Consider the following 21,232-nt stretch of genomic DNA (forward strand, 5'->3'; position numbering starts at 1 on the left):
GTCATTGATCATAAAATTCGGTTCTTGCATGAAGACGATTCATATCATTAAAAGGTGAGGGACAAGGAGACTAGGAGAATTGGCAGGAATGAGTGAGGATAAGGTGAGAAGTAGTTGAAAAAGAGGGAAAAGAAAAGGAAAACTCTATTCAAAATAGAGTTTTATTTTTCTACCATTTCACATCGTCTCCTCATTTATGCCCTCTCAATTCTCTCCCTCTCCCACGCTCCTCACCCCTCTCTCAACACTTGGTAAGCTAATATTCCATGAAAAAAAAGTCATTGTATAGTTTTGGGTTGGGTTTTTAAGTACTAAAAAATATCCTCACGAATAGGCAAAAATGAACAAAAAATATGAAGGACGTTTCCTACACCGGCAACCTCCATTTAGATATAGGACACTCCGTCGGATTTTGTAGCTAAACCTGGATCACGATGCGAAATTAATAATTTCGAATCGTAGGATATGGATCCAATGCCACAGTTGAGTTCTGTTGTTGTGCTCAAATCTTGTTCATTAACGTTCGAATTTTTGGATTCATCAGACCATCTGGGTCCACAAATTCCCTAGAAATACAGGCGCGGCCACCTTATAATTTCTCTCATTTACTCTCAGATTTTTATTTTATTTTATGTATTTTAGTATCTAACGTTTTATTTTATTTTCTTGCATATAACATATTAACATCACGACCATTCTCCAAAAAAAAAAAAAAACATATTAACATCTTGAGATGTTCTTCCACAGATTTCCCACACAAAGTTGAAAAAATGGTAGGGAAGAGTGAAAATAACATTACCCGTGTGCTCTTTTGTGGGACACATTGGCCTTCTTCTCACAATTACACGAGAGAATATTTGCAGAACTATCCATTTATTCAGGTAATTTGGTCTATAAACATTTATTCATTTATTTATCTTCAACATGATTCAAATTCATTGCTTTCTTTGTGATTATAAGCTAGTATTCATTTATTTATCTTCAACCATGAAAACTTGATCTGGGTAGTAATGTTTATTTTATAGCTGATGATTCTTCAATTCTAACAGGTCGATAATGCATCCCTTGATGATGTGCCTGATGTTATTGGGAAATACCAGATTTGTATAGCGAAAAATGGCTGCCTAGATTCAAAAGTTATTGCCCGTGCAAATCATTTGAAACTTATAATGCAGTTTGGAGTTGGATTGGAAGGTTAGTTTCATTCCATTTCTTGGTTTACCTTGCTTTTTGTTGGATTGGTGATATGAAATCACCACATTTCCTAAGTTTGGGGTTAACTTCTTTATGAAGGTCACATTTTGAATGTGTTTTATAAGTGGGCTTGATTTTAAAATAATGGTATAGGGCTCTTTCTCTACAAGAAAAGAGTGTTTCTCTCTCAAAGGGTTTTCGAGGTTGTGAAGACATTGTAAAGAGGGATTTGGGTTTTTGCTTGGGTTGAAAGAAGGGTGTTGGTGGGGTTTTCACCATTGTTGAAGAGGTAAGGGTTTTCACCCCTTCGTAGTGAATTTCTATTTGCCAGATTGCCCATAGATGTAGGCCGAGTGCCGAACCACATAAATCTCATGTCTCTTGATATCTTGTTGTCTTTCTTTATTTCTCTACGCACTTGAATTGTTGAACACGCTCCTTTGGGACTTTTTCGTGGGTTCCCGGTGGCTACTTGTTATTGTTTGCTTTGGGTAGTCTACAGTAACTAGATTTCTAGCGGTGGGTTCTTGCCACAACACTTTTTAGTTAATATCCTTAGAGATTCTGATTTTTGGAAGGTTCTCGAGTGTAGTTAAACTTATTGTTTTAATCATATTGTTCCAATTCAAAGATTTATATGCAACCATACTGTTTCTTTCTTGTAGGTGTTGATGTTGATGCTGCTACACAATATGGAATCAAAGTTGCAAGAATTCCTGCGGATGTGAGTGGAAATTCAGCATCATGTGCAGAATTGGCAATATATTTGATGTTGGGCCTTCTTCGAAAGCAAGTAAGTTACTTCAAACCATAGTTTCAAAACTCCCCCGAGTCATCGTGGACTTCTCTGAGTCATCTCCCTTTAACATTGGCCTCGTTCTTGTCCGAGTCCGCACTTTGCCCTATGAAGGTAATCAAAACTCCTTTTGACTGTCCTGAGTTACGATCACTAGCCGCGTCAACCTAGGTACTCAATTGTGACGTGCTGAGTCAACTAGCCACGTTTTGACCCGCATCCACATTTTGAAAGAGTGCTTCAAACAAATAATGTAGATGCAAATTTGTTCTGTCATTCACTCCTAAACATAGATACAAGTGTCTGTATTCTCTCCTTCGATGTTATTGCAATCCGTAATCCTTGTATTCTAAATGCCTTTGACCTATTGCCTTTCTTTTATGTAGCAAAATGGTAATTAAATGACTAAAACTATAATTTCTTGTGCGAAGCAACGACCATTAGTGTTTGTAATTGGTTTCTTCTATTTAATACCAATTTATACTGATTCTACCATGAAAACAATCGATCTAGTGTTCCAAACACAATCACAATCACAATCGTAAAACACAAGAGATTTATGTGGTTCATCACTTTGTATGACCACATCTACGGGAAAATTTTATCCAAGAGCATCCATTATAGGTGAAGATTACAAATTAGGGGTGCAACTCGGGTCGGGTCCGATCCCAACCCAACCTGTGGAGCCATTTCCTCAACCCGACCCCGACCCCAACCCGAGGGGGTTCAACCTGACCCGACCCGACCTGAGGAACCATTTCCTCAACCCGAACCTGACACGATTTCCAAATTGGGTTGGGTCGGGTTTTTGCTTTCGGAAATGATATTTCACCCCCTAAACGGGGGAAATTTACTTTCGGGTTGCCTAACCTATATTATCCAAGAAAATTTTGTTGCATTCATCTCATTTTTAGCATATGTAGTTTTTATTTTATAGTATTTGAGAATTTATGTAATCTTTTCTTTTAGCAAAAAAAGTGACTATAAACCACTTCCAGGGAGAAAGATATTCACTTTCTCTGCAATTTCTATCTCTATTCATTTTTTTCATAGAATAATATGGCTACCTAGCCAACTTTTTTGTTGCTTGTTGTTGTCTTTATCTTGCAAACTGAGCTGTAGTTTCCAACAAAGGCAGCGATATTGCAGTTGGTGAGTTTATCTTGTGGTTTTTTAAGTGCTATCATATGAAAACTTATTGCAGAGTTTAATTATCTTGAAAATTTATTTATTTTTCTCTTGAACTAGTGAGTGGGTGATTCTTTTTCCTGAATCATCGTAGGTTCTTAACATTTCTCAACTACCTAATAGTAATACACCTAATGGAACAAGGTGTATCAGATTTTTTTTTTTTACTCTTTTTTTAAGAATAACTGTGCAAATTGTGACATGTCTCATATAAAAGACACTATTTTAAGTCCGTTGTCTGTAAGTCTTTCTTGCAAGTCAGTTTCTTATTTCTTGTAAACTGACTCTTGACCAATGTATTATTGCTGCAGAAGGAGATAGAAATGGTTGTCAAGCAAAAAAGATTAGGAGAGCCAGTTGGCGAAACTCTCCTTGGAAAAACAGTGGGTTTTGTGGCATTCAAAGATGCCCTGGATCTTGGATTTTCTTTTCTTCCAATTTTTTGTTCTAATTTTTGTTCAAGAACCAGTGGATGGAGCTTGTTATCATCTGTGATATCTTTAACTTTCACTTATCTTATTGAAGAAAAAAAGAGAATTTATTTTCTATCTTTTTGTTCCAGGGGTATTATGGTCATAACTCATAAGTGTTTATATTATTTTCCTAGAGAAATTATATGACGCCCGACCGTCAAAATCCAAGGGGCAGGTGGTTTGCCACCTAGCCCTTCAGATTTTGACGGTCGGCCACCATATAAAAACTCATTTTTCTAAGGGCAATGACAAATTTGCACCTCTGTAGTACCCGTACCTGTAGTACCCGTACGCCCCCCTTAAGTGTGATTTGACGTGAACAGTGTGCAACTTTAACACTTGTTGATGTCAAATCACGTTATTATAAGGGGGGCAGATGCATACTGCAGGGGTGCGAATTTAACATTGCCCTTCTTCTAATTCACTCGTTGTATTTGTATAATATGTGGAATGTATTCACAGATCTTCTTCAGATATTAGCCAATGAATTAAAAACTTTGTATGATGTATGTACTGAATACAGTACTTAAAAGTTCGTTATGTCAATCATGACTCATCCATGTCGGCTCGATTTTGTTTCTCTTTAGTCTTCAGTCAGTCAAAGCTCCTTCGAATCGTCCAAGTTATCCCAAAAATAAAACAATTGACCCTGTCAATCAGTGACTTCCCTGAATCGACTTAGTCTTACCTAGGCCAAGTTCATTTTCAAGGCCATGTTTGTTTTGGACTCAATTAAATGTAGTTTTGAGTCCAATAATCAGTTTTGGACTCGCAATCGGTTCTCAGAATTGAAAACAAACAGGGCTCAAGTGTTTTAGACATTACTAATATACAATATTTGTGTGGCACAGGTCTTTATTATGGGATTCGGTAAAATTGGAACTGATCTTGCTAAACGGTTGCGACCATTTGGTGTAAGAATCCTTGCAACAAAACAGAGTTGGGCTCTTAATTTTCCTGAATATAGCCATCCAAATGGTAGATCTCCAACATCAAACATCAAACATGAAGGCATCAATTGTCTGGTTGACAAGAATGGTGGTCCTGAAGATAAATATGATTTTGCCAGAGCGGCTGACATAGTTGCTGCTTGCTTGCCCTTGAACAATGAAACGGTAATCTCATCTCCTTTTAGTTTTTCCCGTGGTTACCGGAAACTCATCTTAAGTTTCAAATAGAAATTATGTGGATCTTTTTCTAAAAACTTAACATTAAATATGCATGCATAAACCATTTGAAATTGTAAAATCCTAAAACTTGTGATTCTAATTAGCCGCGACTTTTCTTGTTGTAATCCTTACCTATATTAACCCTTCCTCCCTAACCCACTACTCTTTCTATGTACTTCTTGTTCGTTTCCCTCACATTTTCTCATTACTTTCTTTAGGGCTTTTCTCTTCCCGCATTTCTCTTTTTTAAACCTTTCCCTTCCCGCATCTCCTCTCGCACTCGCTTCCCACTCTGGTAACTATGGTTTCCCCCCTTGTTCATACTGATTTTGTATACTTTATTTAGGGAAATGATCTCCACATTCCCTAGTTTTAACGATGGCACTCCTCTCTTCAATTTACATTTCTCTGATTATCTAGTTAGGGTTGTTTCAAATCCCCAAAAGCAACTGCATGCAACCAATTATAAGTTAGGTTAACAAAATGAACGGTGTCATTATCAAAATAAGGTAGTGCAGATATCATTTACCTATATTTATTGCTATCTAACAGTTAAATATATCCTTGGAGGATGCACCTTTCAGGCTGGCATAGTGGACAAGAAATTTATCTCTTCTATGAAAGAGGTTTGTAGTCTAAAACTCAACTGATTCCTATAGTCACCTTTTTTTTTTTGTTTAATATGGTATATCTAGGTTCTATTATTAATGAAAGGTATATGACCCAAGGTTAAGTAGCCTGAAAAACTTTGCATTTGGTAAGACAGTTGCTTGAAATTTGCTATCTTGGGTAGGATTAGATTTATATTATGTATTTAAAAGGGCATGATATTGCCACCCTTAAAATTAGGCTTGCCACCCAAGTCATTTGGTCCTACTTGTGAAAAGAAAGAGTATATCAAACTGAACAAACTGGATTGGGGGGAAGTCCCTAAATTTGTGAGTGGCAGTACCACAATGTATGTATATCTATACAAATGTGCATAGAATATATGGAGATGATATCAGCACTCCCTTGTTTTAATATTTGGAATTTCTCTCTTTATGTTACACTTTTTTTTATTAGTTACATTTCCCCAAAGAGCTATCACCAAGATCTCCTAAATTCACCACAAACTAGCAATCTAATATGACTAATCTTAGAAAAAAATTATAATTAACTGTAAATATAGGTTTTAACAAGCATTAATCAATTATTTCCCATGAATTTCTCAGTCTGAAAATCTACAGAAAATTGTTACAGTGGAATCCAGTAGAAAATAAGCAAACAAACTAATCCCCCACTATTTCAGTTGTATGATTTGAATTCACCCAGAAAATTTACATAAAGTTTGGCAGAACGTACTTGAAAGTAGCATCACACTACTTTCAAGGCCTATTATAGGCCTATCAATATAAGCCCTGTTCGTTTGAGATTGTGATAACAGTTTGTGAGACTCCAAACCAATTATTGGACTCGGAATAATGTAATTTTGAGTCCAATAATCGGTGTGGAGGCTACAATCGGTTGTCACAATCTCAAACTAACAGGGCAATAAAGATTTAGAAATTTGTGAAAAGTGAAGATGAACTCACCCAAATAGTTAAGGATCTTGATTTAGCTATGTTTAAAACAATGTTCATAGAGGAGGAGATTTCAATGCCATATTAAATAGTAAATGATAAGAAAAACTTCAGGATAAAGTACTTTATAAACTTCATTTTAGAATTTTGAGGCTTGACTATATAATCTTGAATAAATGCATCATATTTCTAGCATTCACTAACAACTGTGCTACTTGGATGTTTAGATTCAACGATAAAGTTCGAGCATGAGATCTACGGTTAGGGTTGGACTCTGATATCATGTGAAAAGAAGACTAAATTGGCAGAACCCATATTAGATGTTCTATCCCCATAAACCCCATATTGAAAGTGTTAATTGCAAATAACAGTTAATGCAAAAAAAAAAAAAAAACTTCTTTTATAGTTATTCTAAGAGTGTCTTTGTAGATATGAAGGCTTAGTATACTAGGAGTCTCTTTAGTTTCTAACATCAAATTCCCAACAAAACCTTTGATCTGAATAAATGGTATCCTTTTTTTTGGTTGCTGAAGAAATGGTATCCTCTCACCATCTTTGGCAAATTGAAACAACAACTTGTATTTGTAATTCAAAACAAACTCATATAAAATTTCTCCTCCCTTCCTTCTGGTCGAGCTTCTCAATCTGTCATTATACACTGAGAAGTGGATTATCTTTATTTCCAATTTTTTACATTTCATATCTACGCTTTTCTTTTAGTATGTGGGATTCCTCCCAGATTTACTAGATGCAAGAAAAGAATTACATTGTGATGTACCCAATTGCAATCATCAGTGATAATAGACTTAGATCATTGGGAATGGATTTTGAATAGGAAATCAACATTTTGAAAGATAATATATCCGCATTTTATATCAAAGCTTGCATATTTATAAAACTTGCATATTTATTATCGCAACATTGTTTGTTTGTAGGGTGCCCTTCTAGTAAATATGGGTCGAGGAGGTCTTCTAGACTATGAATCTGTTGTTTATCATCTTGAATCGGGCCACTTGGGTGGCTTAGGCATAGATGTTGCTTGGAATGAACCACTTGATCCTGATGATTTGATTTTAAAGTTTTTGAATGTTATAATCACTCCTCATATTGGCGGAGTTACCGAATATTCTTACAGAATTAAGGCCAAGGTATTTACTAATCGATTTTCCTTTGCACATTCTTTGGTTTGTAAACTGAAAATTTTCAGCTCCATTAATTAATATTTCCTTAATTTGCACATTCAGTGTGTGTATAGAAGAATGATATTCGCACGAGCATGTTTTGATATTGGGATGTATCACCTTGTTTTACACTTTTTTAACCGGCTGTCAAAAGCTATTACAATTCCCAAAAAGCTCTCAAAAACCAATTAGAGAAGTAGGGCTGCAACTCGGGTCGGGCTGGTCGGGTTTTGGAGAACCCAACCCTACCCGAGAAATATCTCGGGTCGGGTCGGGTCGTGTTTTTTTTCGGAAAACCCACGATTCCCAAACCCGGCCCTACCCATAATAAATCTCGGGTCGGGTCGGGTCGGGTTTTTTCACTTTGACGCAATTTTTAAAGGAAATTCTTGTTTGGTAAGGCAACTCAACTCATAGAAGTAGAAATTACACTCACATTACACTTGAATCAAACAATGATGTAATTACACTCACATTACACTTGAATCAAACAATGTTGTAATCAAACAATGTTGTAATTACAATCAAACAATGCTGAATCAAACACTTGAATCAACTCAACTCATAGAAGCAGAAATTACACTCACATACAACAACAGTGGGTGCGTGGGTTTTCACTTTTAACTTTTAACTAATAGTAGAAAAAAATTTACATACTATAACTTATGTAACTCGGGTCGGGTCGGGCCCCTTCAAACCCGGCTCGACCCTAGATTCATGCGGGCTTTTGAATGCTCAACCCGGCTCAACCCGAAACCCATGAAACCTGAACCCAACCCATGCTATTTTCGGGTCGGTCAATGCGGGTCGGGGAAAACCCGGCTCGAGTTGCAGCCCTATAGAGAAGTGTAAAACATGGTGAGTTGTCCCATTATCAAAACATGGTCCTGAAGATATCTTTCCCCCATACACAGGAAAGCTAAACTAATTAAAGGTCACCCTTGCAAAAACTCAGCAGCAAGGCTGCCCCATTGGATCCACATCACCCAACAACAATTATATAAAACAGAAAAGACAAGGTGAGTTTGGCCCGTTATCAAAACTCTCTCTCTCTCTAACACAGAGAGAGCGAGAGAGAGAGAGAGAGAGAGAGAGAGAGAGAGAGAGAGAGACCTTTGCATGACTATATTTTGTATTGCTCTTTTTTGTGGATCTTTATCAGATATGTTATACATTATTGGTCATATCAATTTTTTTTTCAATGAAGCATTCAAGTTAATTAAGGCCCACACAAATGGTTCTCACTCACGCATCCATTGCAGAAACCAACTGAAATTCGATAGCAGAAATAATGTTATTTAGGTAATTAAAAAAGGCTACTGATATAGGCACCACCACGTTTTGATGATTGCACTAACTCATCTCTTATTATTTAAGCAGCTGCAAAGGTTATTACATTTCCAAAACGTTCTCAGAGGCCAATTAAAAAAGAAAAGACAGGCTGAGTTTATGCAATTATTAAAACATCGTAGTGCCACTATCAGTAGCCTTAAAAAAACCATTAATGTTTGGTAATGGGGAGGGAAGAGAGTGGAAAAAATAAAGTAATGGGTAATATTTGAACTTAGAAGACCAAAGTATTGTTCAAATACATTATAAGGGGCTCGTAAAGGGATTATTTTTTATGTTTGATGCTGCAGATTGTCGCTCAATGTGCTCTTCAACTTCATAAAGGGGCTCCATTGACAGGAATCGAGTTTGTAAACTGAAGAACATGCAAGGAAGAACAAAAGAGAAACCGATTGTATTTATGGATTTTATAATTCCGGATTGTAAATTCCAGGTTTTAGCTCATAAAATCCAGGTTTTGGCCAGGATTTTTCAATCTTGGACTATAAAATCTATGTAGCTTCCAATTTTCTACTCCTTTATTCAGACTATGAAAATGATATCACGACATGCTTGTGTTAAGGGTTGTTCTAAACAACCCTCTTATATAATATTGCCGTGTTTACTAAAATAAAGATATATTTTAATATTGCTGTGTTTACTAAAATAAAGATATATTTTTTATTTTATAAAAAATAAGTGTAATATTATCATGAAAAAATGGTTATTAATGTAGGGCATGTTTGGCAACCAGGAAAAAAATTTCATGGAATATTTGTTTATTTACTATGAGAGAGAGAGAGAGAGCGAGAGAGAGAGAGAGAGAGAGAGAGAGAGAGAGAATCATTCCCAAGAAATCCAAATAAAATTCCACCCTTCCGTGGATTTTGTCTTGGATATCATAGAGAGAGGACAACGGTGACACATCACCAGATGTGCAATTATTAAGCAGGAGACTTCATTCTCAGGAGTCTCCTGGGATGTCACTGCTATATTGGCAACCAGACAAGGGGTTTTGCTTATGTGGCACCCAAATGCCAAGCAAAACCCCTAAGCCACCCGTCTTTTGTGCAACCAAACCACTTAAGAAATATCGGGTTAAATTTTTCATCAATTCTTTATTTAAATTGGAAGAGAATGTTGGGGAAATAATTTACTCATATAGTGGCCACTCAATAGCTAAAATTAGATTGTCAAAAGATTTTTAAGTATGATTTGCATTTACTTGCCAAAAAATTCTCCATTCACATTAAGTAATCTACCTTTTTTGGTAAAATGATGTGGACATCAGCCCCATCTAGGCAGCCCAAGATTGAAGACAGGACGAGAAGAAATGAAGAGCTTATATAGTGGCCTAGGCTGGGCATGAATTAAGATGGAGTTTGGCATATGTTGTATTTGTCCCATGTATATGCACATGTACATGTGGATAGTATTAATGATATATTGAGAGTTGCGCATTAGACTTAAGTGCACATGTGTGTGTGTGGGTCATAAGTGAGGTAGAGTTTTAGTTCGTTTTTGTCATTTTGAGAAGTGTAATTTTTGAAGTGGGGAGGTTTCTTGGAGGGAATTCCAACAGAAGAGGTGATGAGTTCTCCAACTTTGGATTCCGAGCCCTTGAGAAGGCGAGTTCCGTACGAGCCTCGTTAGATGGGTCAACTGTTGTTGTACCAAATTCACACCCTGATGTGATGTATACTTAGGATTTTGTGCTCCTATCTCTCGCTCTTTGTGATTTATCCATGATTCTTTACATTTTATCTTTCAATTCATTTATATCTATCAACTTTCTTTTCGTATTCTTACATTTGATTGCAAATTTCATCTCCATTTGAGTTTAAAATTTGAATAAACAACATAGATCTAAATTTTTAGAAAACCTGTCCATAATTCTAGCAACAAGTGTCCATTTTTTTTCTCTCATGAATTCCTACACATTTTCAAGACTTCTTTCTAATCTGATCATATAATTCCAGATCTAGATCAAAATTTGCTAATTTTCTCCATTGCTTCCGGCTCGAGTCCACATCACACACTTCCTCTACATCTAATACAATCTTTAACAAAATTGGAGGTCATCGTTCTTAAATTTGATTCCAAAATTATCCTTCGAGTACATGCCTAACCGTCGTCGTTTCAAAAAATTTATATAATAAACGTAGATTATATTACTAAACTCTCTCTAAAAGGTTGTAAGGTCTTTGGAAGAAATTCCCAGCATCGAAGAACTTAAAAAACTTGAGCTGCTCGATCTTTCGGGTACCAAATCAAATCTCTACCCTATGAATATGGAAGACTCGGTTGTTTGACACGTCTAGACTTGCTAGACACAAAACACCTTACAAATGTTAATCGGCATAGATAGTTCATCGGATAGTTCATGGCACGAGCTTCTCCTGCTAATCTTTCCCATTGAAATCTTTCTAGTAGATGAACTATCCGATGCCGATTTACATTTATAAGGTATTTTGTGTCCAGCAAGTCTAGACATGTCAAACGAGTGAAGTCTCCATCTTCATTGAGTAGGGATCTGATTTTACTACCCGAAAGACCGTGCAGCTCAAGATTTTTAAGTTCTTTGATGCTGGGAATTCCTTCCAATGACCTACAACCTCTTAGAGAGAGGTTAGTAATATAATATGCCTTTATTATATCAATTTCGAGATGACGAAGATTAGACATGTACTCGAAGGATACCTTTGGACTACAATTTTTTATCAGAGTTCTTCGAAGAACAAACGCCTCTGAATTTGTAAGAGATTGTATTAGGTGTAGGGTAAGTGTGTGTAAGTAGGAACAATATGACAATAAAAGCACACAAAGGTTGTGCGGGCATGACGGTGTTGAGAACAACGATGAGATGGGCGTATAGGAGAGGTTTGCAGCCACATTAGTAGTCTGCTGGCCTAATAATAGATCCCAAGCATCCTCCTCTGTCAAACACTCGCATGCTTCCTCCACAGTTCTTTGGGTCTCCACTTCTGAAAAGACTTGTTTCACTGGAGTTACGATCACAATCATGCTGCCCCAGATGTGTTGCTTCATGAGCTCAATTAAACACTCACAAATTGAGTACTAAATACACACAAACACTTCAATTGATGTTGGGTTGCAGTTGCATAAACCTGTAGAAGACAATACACGCTACAAGGTTATTAAATCCACACTTCAGTTGCACTTGGGTTACTGTGTACAACCACACGAGACACCATCACAAAATAAACAATAATACATGATTTCCTAGTGATCAACTTGGATCTACTTTCTAAGTCTAGGTCATGATCTATTTCAAATTGGGCTGTCCATCGGCCGGGATGAAAAGAAACTAGAGAGAGAAAGAATCATCAAAGCCAAAAGCTAGGTGTTTTAACAGATCCACTTCGGATCAGATCCACCTATATATGTCGTAGTCATAATCCATTCAAATCTCTCATCAGACGGATTGGCTTCAGAGTGTTCTTAGATCCTGCTTCATGTGTCTCAGTCACGATCCAAATTGGACCGTCCATTGGAGTGTCCTATTAGGACCTACTTACATTTTATAGATTTAAAATTCTCAAAAGAGTTCGAGGAAGAACATGACCAATAGATGCTGAGGGTGAGCTGCATTGGCGGTGAATCAGTGGGTTAGGGACTTAGGGTCAACGAATGGAAAAGGAAGAGAAGAGGGTGACTCGGGAAGAGAAGAGCGTGACTCGAGACCTGGAAGAGATGAATGAAAAAAAATAGTAAAAATAGGAATCGTTTCGAAAAATGGACACGGCTTATTTTTATTAAAATAATACTTAGTTATAAAAAATTTGAAAGTAATTTTGTAAAAATAGTAAATGATTTAGGAACGTCCCACGGGTTTTTGTTTGTTGTCTGGATCCAATCGGTAATAATTTTGGATCCTATAATAGGGTCTCAGAATGTGTCCATGGATCTTGGTAACGTGTCTAGATCCTGTCCGTTTAGTTCTGAGACAGATGGTCCATTGGACCATTTGGGTCCAATGACACCCCAACCAAGTGGGTCAATTACCAGATTACAAGACCTATTTAAACTCCATTTTATCGTTTCTAGAAACTCATATATTCCTTAGGTAATAAATAAGACACCTTAAAACCTCTTCTACAAAAGAATTTTTAGACTTTTTCTCTTTTCAGGAAAAATTTAAATAAAAATATAACTCTAATATTGTATACTCTTCACTCATACAACTAGAATATAAATTATTAGAGCATCGTTTTCTGAATTCTCTCCCTTCTTTCCGTCAAGCGAGAGAGTAGGAGATCGCCCCTTGTTTTTAGGTTTTAGAAATCTCTCGTTTTAGAAATCTCATAATGGGGGAGAGATTTTTAAAACCTGGATTTCTTACTTAAAATTCAGGATAGGGGATTGTAAAATCCAGAATTTTACACCGCTTTCAAACTAAAACTTGGATTCTAAAATCCACGTGCCCAAACAGCCCCTAATAGTCTTCACTAGTATGGGAAAACACTAAAGTTGGAGAAATGATACATTCGTTCCCGTTTCTTCCAAGGGCCACCTCCTTGTAGCGTAAAAAGAGTAGTCATAAAAACACTAGACGGGTGGGCTGGGGGAAGAAAAGGGGGTGAATGTATCACTTTCCTTCCTTTTGGGCTTAATCAAGGGACTAGGACCATCCATTCATGTTAGGACCAACAGTGGACCATTCATTCATGTTAGGACCAACAAAAATTGATTGTAGTTTTTGGGGGGGGGAGGAGGGGCACTCGATCAAATGGCCTTACATAGTTACATCATCCAAATGGGATATGGGTATGGCGATTGGCCCCACGTTGAATGGGGAGATCCAGTCCCCCTGATCAAGGCCCACAAAATTCAAGGTTTGCTACCTTGACACCCCAGCAACGAAATAAACTGAAACTCCATCAGCCCATATGGGTTATGTGACTATAGTAAGCCATGATATTGTGAGAATTTGAAGAACAAATATAAATAAGAGAGAGCTACTTTTCAAAACAAAAACAAAAAGAGAGTAATAGTAGAATTACCCAAAAATTTGGCAGCCAACGGCACTAGAGAAAAGGAAGAAAATAGGAGATTGTAGTCTTTTCTTGAGCAAGGGGCCCTGGGTTTATGATAGAAACAAGGTATAGAAGATACATATGATGAAGAACTAGCTTAGTACTTATAGTAACTGTAAAGGGGATTGGGATTCCTTTCTTGATGTATATGAAGAGAAACAGAGATTAAGAAAAGTTAAAGCTAGATGGTTGCTTTGCATGTGAGGCTATCCCTTTCCAAAAAGAAAGTAAGAATTAAGGCTCTATTTCTTAGGACGTTTCATACAAATTTTACCATTTATAAGTAAAAAAATTGGCGTAAAATTTGTTTTACTCCCATTTTACAAAGGAATCTAGAGAAAACAAAAGTTAGAGATGGTTACTTGAATGGGAGGGTATCTCTTTTTGAAAAGAAAGCATATTTTATTGTTTTTAACTCCCGAGTTTCAGCTTTATTTTTTCCCAAGGTAATGATTTATTAAATCAATGAGAACATATTATTGTAAGGATTTCTCCATATACAAAGATTTGTTAGAAGCTTGGTGAAACAGTGCACCTACTCGTTGGCACTTCTAAGTACAAGAGAAAAAAGAAATAGAGAACCAACCACACAAGGATTTTTATCTCATCCAATAGATTTGCTGAGTTTCCGCGGATCCGCGTAAATAATTTCACCGTTATTTTTCCACTTAAAATGGGCATAAATTTTTTTTACGCCATTTTATGTCGAAAGAAACAAAGCCTCAACACCCAAAAAAAAGCATTTTTTTATGCTAGGAATGCATGATTGGTGTCATTTGATCCACTGCAAGGGCTCTTAAATTAGCCATTAGGATCAAACAAGGTTACACCCACTATGCCCTAGTAGGGGTGTCACATTGTATTACAATGAGATCCCACTATAACTTCCATTCTCAATAAATTAAGGAAAATTGTTTCAAGGCATGCTTGACTTTATGCCTTTAAAGAAAGCAGAGATCTACTTTATCTTTCTCTACATAGATTTGTAGTTCTGTAAAAGGGGTAATTGGCATCCACGAATATAAAAAAACTCTTGGATCTGTTGGGATGTGGGTAATTTAGTAGTAGAAGGAAAGGAATATAGATTCTCATGTATTTACTTTCCTTCTCTTCCTTGATTTGAGTGGTAAGTCAAATAGCAAGAAACAACTAACAAGGACAAGGACTGTCACATGAATAGACATGAATAGAAATAATGCTAGGAAAATGGGGAAAATATGAATTTTACCATTAAAAAAACAAAAGAAAAAGAACACATGCACTTTTACTTTGGTTTTTTCAATTTTTGGTGCAACCTAAGGGAACCTTGTAAAATATCTTTTTCCACATGGGAATCAACTTGCATCAACAAGATGATTCTACCAACAAAAGCTTGTGAAATATCTTCTTAATAGGCCCTATTTGGTTGCAAGGAGAGTGCATGGGAAGAGTTGGAATCACACAAAAAGAAGCGATTGAAAAGAAAATGAGTGGAAGGAAAATAAAACCCATGGAAAGTAAAATTTCTCACTGGGTGTTTGATTATAGAGGAAGTGAAGTTTAGAAAAGGGATGCAAATATCCAAAAGTGAGAAGTGTTTGGTTGCAGCACAACAACCATCATATGTACCTTACGTAGGCCAACCAAACAGAGGTCATTTTGGAATGGGGAAAAGGGTCCGAAAGTAGGGGCACACCTTTTGTCGATTTTTTAGAATTTGGGTTGAGCTTTTACCATAAAATCAGGGTGGGTTGAGGTTTATTCCAATTCATTTTTTAGCAAAAGCTCAACCCCACACGACCCAAGTTGCACCCCTATTCAGTAGACCATCCTGTCGGTGATGGGAAGCGCCTTCAAATGATACTAGAAGGAAAATTCCATCAATTTGACCACCAAACCTTCTCTCAATCAAATTAGTGGTTCAAATTTCACGACATAAGGTACAGGTTATTTGATGATATTATTGCATGTTTGGTGTGATTTCCCAAATGCAAAGTTAGAATGAATCAAAAGAACTAATACATAAAATTTGAGAAAATTCCATAACAAAACATTTATCTAAGCTCCTACAAGTGAATAGTAAAGATCAAGTAGTTTTTCTTGATGTTTAATGTTCAAGTTTAGGGGCATTAGGGTACAGGAATCGGCTGAATATGGGTACCCAAATGGGCCTAATTCAGTTATTTTTTTGGGTTGGGCTAGGTTCCTCCCCAGGTATGCTAACCTTGACTTGGGCTCAAATGAAATCTCTTGTGCCCAACTTGTGTTTGGGCTGGGCTTGGGTTTAACACTCTTAGGATAGGCTCTACCTCCGAGTTTCTGTGTGTTTATAGAAAATGATATAAAACTCTGGTCTTCAAGGACTTTTCACCAAAGTGCAATGAGACCCAATGACAAAAACCAAACCATAATTTCATCCTGGCAAGAACACACTCCACGTGATAATTAGATAATGGTTGTACAAAAGTTTTTTGATGGGCAGTTGTACAAAAGTTGAGAAAAGAGAAACCATACCTCCACAAAAAATGAACATACTAGGTGATTTTGATAGTCTTTCAAACATATAAATTTTTCTATGAAGAGCCAACCTTTTACCAAAGATTTATTTTTAAAAAAAATAGTCAAACAGGAACGAAAAAGAGAAAGAAAGTTTTATGTTAAAATCCCTCATTGAAATTGATAATCCTTCAAAGCTATAACATCAATTGAAAATATGAGATAAAAGATCCAAAAGAAAAGAAACAAGAACAGAGAAACTTCTATGCAAAAATCTAAAGAAACAAGTGTAGAAAGAACCCCAAAATAGTAAAAAGAGATTCTCTTAGAACAGTAAAGTAAACAGTGCCAGAAATTGTAGACCATAACATAACATCATTGACCCAAAAAGCAACATTAAGCATTAATTAATTCTTCAAAGTTCTAACATGGGGAGAAGGGAATAAAAGGAAAGAGGGGGTAACAAAGACATTACAACTATAAAAGCAAAGAAACTTGTACAATGAAATCTAATTAAAGGGCACTGATGTTGGCACTACCATTAATTTCACTAACTCATCTTGTCCTTATTTATTTAAACAGCCGTCAAAGATTATTAAAGAACAAAAGAGAAGCTAAGCTTGTGCAATTGTTAAAACATGGTAGTGCCAATATAGGCACTGCCATGTTTTGATAACTGCACAAACTCACCTTGTCTTTTCTTATTTTATTAATTCTGATAGCTTTTTGGGAAATGTAAAACTGTTGACAGCTGGTTAAATAATAAAAGACAAGATCAGTTAGTGCAATTATCAAAAATGGTAGTGCCAATATCAATGGCCTTAAAGTAATCCAAAGAGGCGCTTACATGCTTTCAGGATCTTGCCTTTCTTCTTCTTGGATCTTGTCTGCATGTTGACATCATCATGTATAGGAGAAAGGGGATCAGATTGGTCATGGATCCTACAATACCCCTCTGCAACTGATGAAGATCTTCTCAAAGAGAAGGCCTTTTTAACAGTAGACTGAATAATGGTTGAATTTTCAGCCCTAAACCTTTGAGAAGAAGAAGAAATAACCCCAATATCATCTACCTGTTCATACTCATGTAAAGCATCATGGGTCTTGTTGGTAGGTTTGGGGTCTTGGGTTTTGGAGGGGAGGATGAGATTAGGGTTAGAGTTTGGGGTGAGCGAGAGGTCTGAAAAATCTATGGATCTTGACTTGGTTGTGGTGCCTAGTCTGATTTTGGAGTACCCATTCATTTTTTTTTTACTCTCCTCTTTTTGGGTGGGTCTAAAATTTTAGGCTAAAGAGATGATGAAAAATGGAGAGGTGGGTATTGGAGATGGGAGTGTGGTAATGAGAGAGAGGGTGGTGGTTAGGTTTTGAGGGGGGGTGAAGGAATCAAAATGGGGGTGGAATTTATATTTGGAGGTGATTCTACCAGTAGTGGAGGCTTAAAAAATGGTAGTGGTAGTCTATAAATAGAGGTGGGTTGTTTGAATGGTGGCTAGATCTGGAGGAAGGGGCCAAAAATATAAGGTCTGGACTATGGAGATAGGTGGTATTGGGAAGAGGTTCTGTTCAGAATTGGAAAAATGAGTTAAGGGGTTTGTAGACTTTTAACGAAGATGCTTTTCTATTATGAGTGTACACCATTTATAGTTAGTCATGACTTTGATTTTGCCTTGAAAGCTTGAATTGATTGGCTCTGACACCTTAGTCTTGAATTGATTTGGGTTAAGAGATATACCTTTCAAGTAAAAATAGTAAAATACACACATTAGTCCTACCCAAAAGTTCAGTTATTGGACTAATCTGGAGAAAAAAAACTCTGGAAAAAAGTTCCAAGAAATAGAATACAGAGTCTGGCTTGAAATTTTCTTAGAAAGTTGAAAAAAAAAATCCAAATAAAATGAGTTAGCTAAATACTGGAAAACTCATTTCTTCCCTCTATCTGAATGGCCTCACAAAATTTCTATGAGAAACAATTATCGGGCTCGCTAAAGGCCGTCAAAATGATCTGATCGTTCAATCGGCACACAGACATGATCAAGATTCAATATTGATAACATCATATCATTGGAACAATCACAACCACTTGATCGATTATTTGCAAATCAACGGTTGGTAAAAATATTGAGCAAGTTTCCACATCCATTGGATTCTCCAACGTAGGTTCTATCCAATGAACATTCCTAATGATATTGACATCACATGGGTGGTCTCAATTATGGTATATCCCTATATCCCCCTTTGAATTTTCGTTTTGAGATTTTCTTGAATTGTATAACTAGTTATTTCCTTAAAAAAAATGCTAAAATGAATCCACCAATAGGATCATGGGGAGTCTCAGTTATAGTATATCCCACCAATTCAGTATCATTTCCTTTTGAATTTTTGTTTGAGATTTTGTTGAACTGTAAAACTAGTTATTTCCAATGAAAAATGCTAAAATTAATCCTCCAATAGGATCTTTCCTAATATCATTTTCGGCCAGCATGTGCCATATAGACATGATCATGTCCGCCAAGCTATTTCTCGTTGTTGGGTGTCTCGATCAGAAGATTCTAGCCCTTTGATCAATTGAGCCCTGTTTCTTGGGGGCTGTATGGTTGCACGAAAGCCGGGATGGCTTATGGGTTTTGCTTGGCATTTGGGTGCCTCGTCAGCAAAACTCCTTATTTGGTTGCCAATATAGTATTGAAACCCAATAGACTACCGGGAATGTCTCCTAGTTAATCATTGCTTGTGTGCTGATGTATCACCCTTGTTTCATCCCAATAAAATCCAAGCCAAAAACTGTAAAAAGGTAGTTTTTGTTGGGAATTCCTCTCTCTCTCTCTCCCTCTCTCTCTCTCTCTCCATGTTGGTGATGACGCTCCCTACCACTACTCTACGAGGTAGACAACCAAACACTACTTACCATTGTTCTATAAGGTAACTTCTAGGTAAATCCAATGCTTCTATCCTTCATGCTGACTAGTTACACCACTACACTGCAAGCAGGGGCAGAGCCACGTATGTAATAAGCGGGGCAGCTGCCCCCCCCCACCATGAGTTGAAAAAAAAAAAAAAAACTAAATAAAGTACGTGTTTTAAAGGTTTTGAAAAAGTTTTTCTATGCTTTTCTAGAAAACAACAAGTTGAATAGTAGCTTTTCTAGAAAACATCAGTTGAAAAGTAGCAAAATATAAAAATAAAGTAGGGCAATGATACTTTTCGTGAATCATGAAATTAGTTCATTGCACGAGGATAAATTCTTCACTTTTTACGTTTTCCTTTACCTCTGAAACTTAAAGGAAAACGTCAAGGACTCAAGGGGGTGATTTTATCCATCAAGGGGGGGAATTGGGAAAATATCACTACCCTAAAGTAAACCCTATCTTGAAATTCACACTAAAAAAATAGAGTTCTTTTTTCCTTTCTTTGGAAACTACTCGCACCTCCCCACTCCCATGGTCCCACCGTCCCAACTAGGCAACTCTTAAGCCGATTCAACTTCGCCCCTCCCACTCTCATCTAAGAAGTAAAGAAGAAGAAGAAAAAAAAGAATAAGGAGGAGGTAAGGGCAGATTTTTTTTTCTTTTTTCTTGTATTTTTCGTATTTCTGAAGACTAAAGCATTTGATTGATGAGATTTGCCCTAGATATTTATGATAAAACCCTAGAAATTTATGGAATCGGATGGCAGACCAATAGATGACTGATAGTTTGATTACTTACATTGAAAATGATATATTTTGTAGCATTGATAATGAAACAATCATGCATTGCTTTCAGAACATAATCGACTCGTCGATGACAGCTGTAGTGAGTTTTTCATTAACAATGTAATTTTTTTTGGATTAAATATATTATCTTATTTTGCCCCCCTTATGTATAAATCCTGGCTCCGCCACTGACTGCAAGGTAAATACCCGCAACCAAACAGAGCCGGGGCCAAGATCATTTTGGTGGCCTCATGATAGTCAACAAGATGAACGGTTCTAATTAGTCACATGACCTCATGTGGAACTCACTGTTGCTAATTAGAATTGACCCTAAAGTGATAGTTGGCCTCATTTTCAAAATGCCCCAATCCATTAATAGCAACTTTTCCATGTGTCTAAAATTTTGGAACACACTTCCATCTATTCCGTTGGTCATTCTGTTACAACTTATTACCCTAATCATACAATCTTTAGGAGCTTACACCATATAAAAACCCATATTCTCAAAATGTCCAGTTAGTTTAATTTATTCAAATACTGTGATTCAAGTTTTATTTAGAGGAACCTTAATTTATGATGAAATCCGATAAAATTGGAACGATACAGCGAAGATCAGCATGGCCCTGCACAAGGATGACACGCGCAAATCGAGAAATTGTCCTAATTATAATTTTCAAAAAAAAAATTATGATGAAATCCCTATAGACAAAACCATATAATTTCCCTCTTATGGAAATGAGAAAAATCCAAGGAAAATTTGATCCACAAAAAAGTGTTTTTGCTGCAATTCAAGAGGTTGTGTCGCCTGAAACCAGGTTTCACTTTTTCATGAAGCGCTGAGATTTATCTCAAAAAAAAAAGTTATTAAATCCCAGCACTTCACAAAAACAGTTAAGTCTGCTTTCTGGGCAAATCCTCAATTCAAACAGGTCCTTAGATATTCTTTTGGGGAAAAAAGTTCAAACACTGCTTTCTAGGAAAATTTCTACCCGGCTAGGCCCTGGAATTATTTTTTCCATGGAATCTTTTTTCTCCAAAAAACTATTACCGTACATCCAGACAGCCCCTAATAGAAAGTCCCACCAGTATTTTTAGCTTGCATGCAAATTAGGGC

The 21,232-nt window shown here is 36.6% G+C and overlaps 1 protein-coding gene, 1 long non-coding RNA gene and 1 other non-coding gene across 3 annotated transcripts; 2 read left to right on the top strand and 1 right to left on the bottom strand.

Moving 5' to 3' along the window:
- The first annotated feature begins 764 nt into the window (after nt 1-764).
- Nucleotides 765-9,272, top strand: LOC143864672 (uncharacterized). Its single transcript, XM_077375418.1, has 8 exons — nt 765-881; nt 1,050-1,194; nt 1,860-1,987; nt 3,490-3,561; nt 4,503-4,766; nt 5,405-5,446; nt 7,318-7,530; nt 9,204-9,272. Exons 1-8 carry the CDS (start codon nt 771-773, stop codon nt 9,270-9,272), a joined length of 1,044 nt encoding a protein of 347 aa, XP_077231533.1. The 5' UTR covers nt 765-770.
- Nucleotides 9,273-10,785: 1,513 nt separating this feature from the next.
- On the bottom strand, nt 10,786-14,078 carry LOC143864858 (uncharacterized). The gene is made up of 2 exons (XR_013241365.1): nt 13,917-14,078; nt 10,786-12,020 (listed from the first exon to the last, which is right to left on the bottom strand). It is a non-coding gene; the product is annotated as an uncharacterized LOC143864858 (long non-coding RNA).
- Nucleotides 14,079-20,684: 6,606 nt separating this feature from the next.
- On the top strand, nt 20,685-20,787 carry LOC143864913 (U6 spliceosomal RNA). The gene has a single exon (XR_013241376.1). It is a non-coding gene; the product is annotated as a U6 spliceosomal RNA (small nuclear RNA).
- The last annotated feature ends 445 nt before the right edge of the window (nt 20,788-21,232 follow it).

Source organism: Tasmannia lanceolata, unplaced genomic scaffold (assembly GCF_043159265.1).
Source record: "Tasmannia lanceolata isolate RefF3 unplaced genomic scaffold, GAP_Taslan_0.1 ptg000054l, whole genome shotgun sequence".
NCBI lineage: Eukaryota > Viridiplantae > Streptophyta > Magnoliopsida > Canellales > Winteraceae > Tasmannia > Tasmannia lanceolata.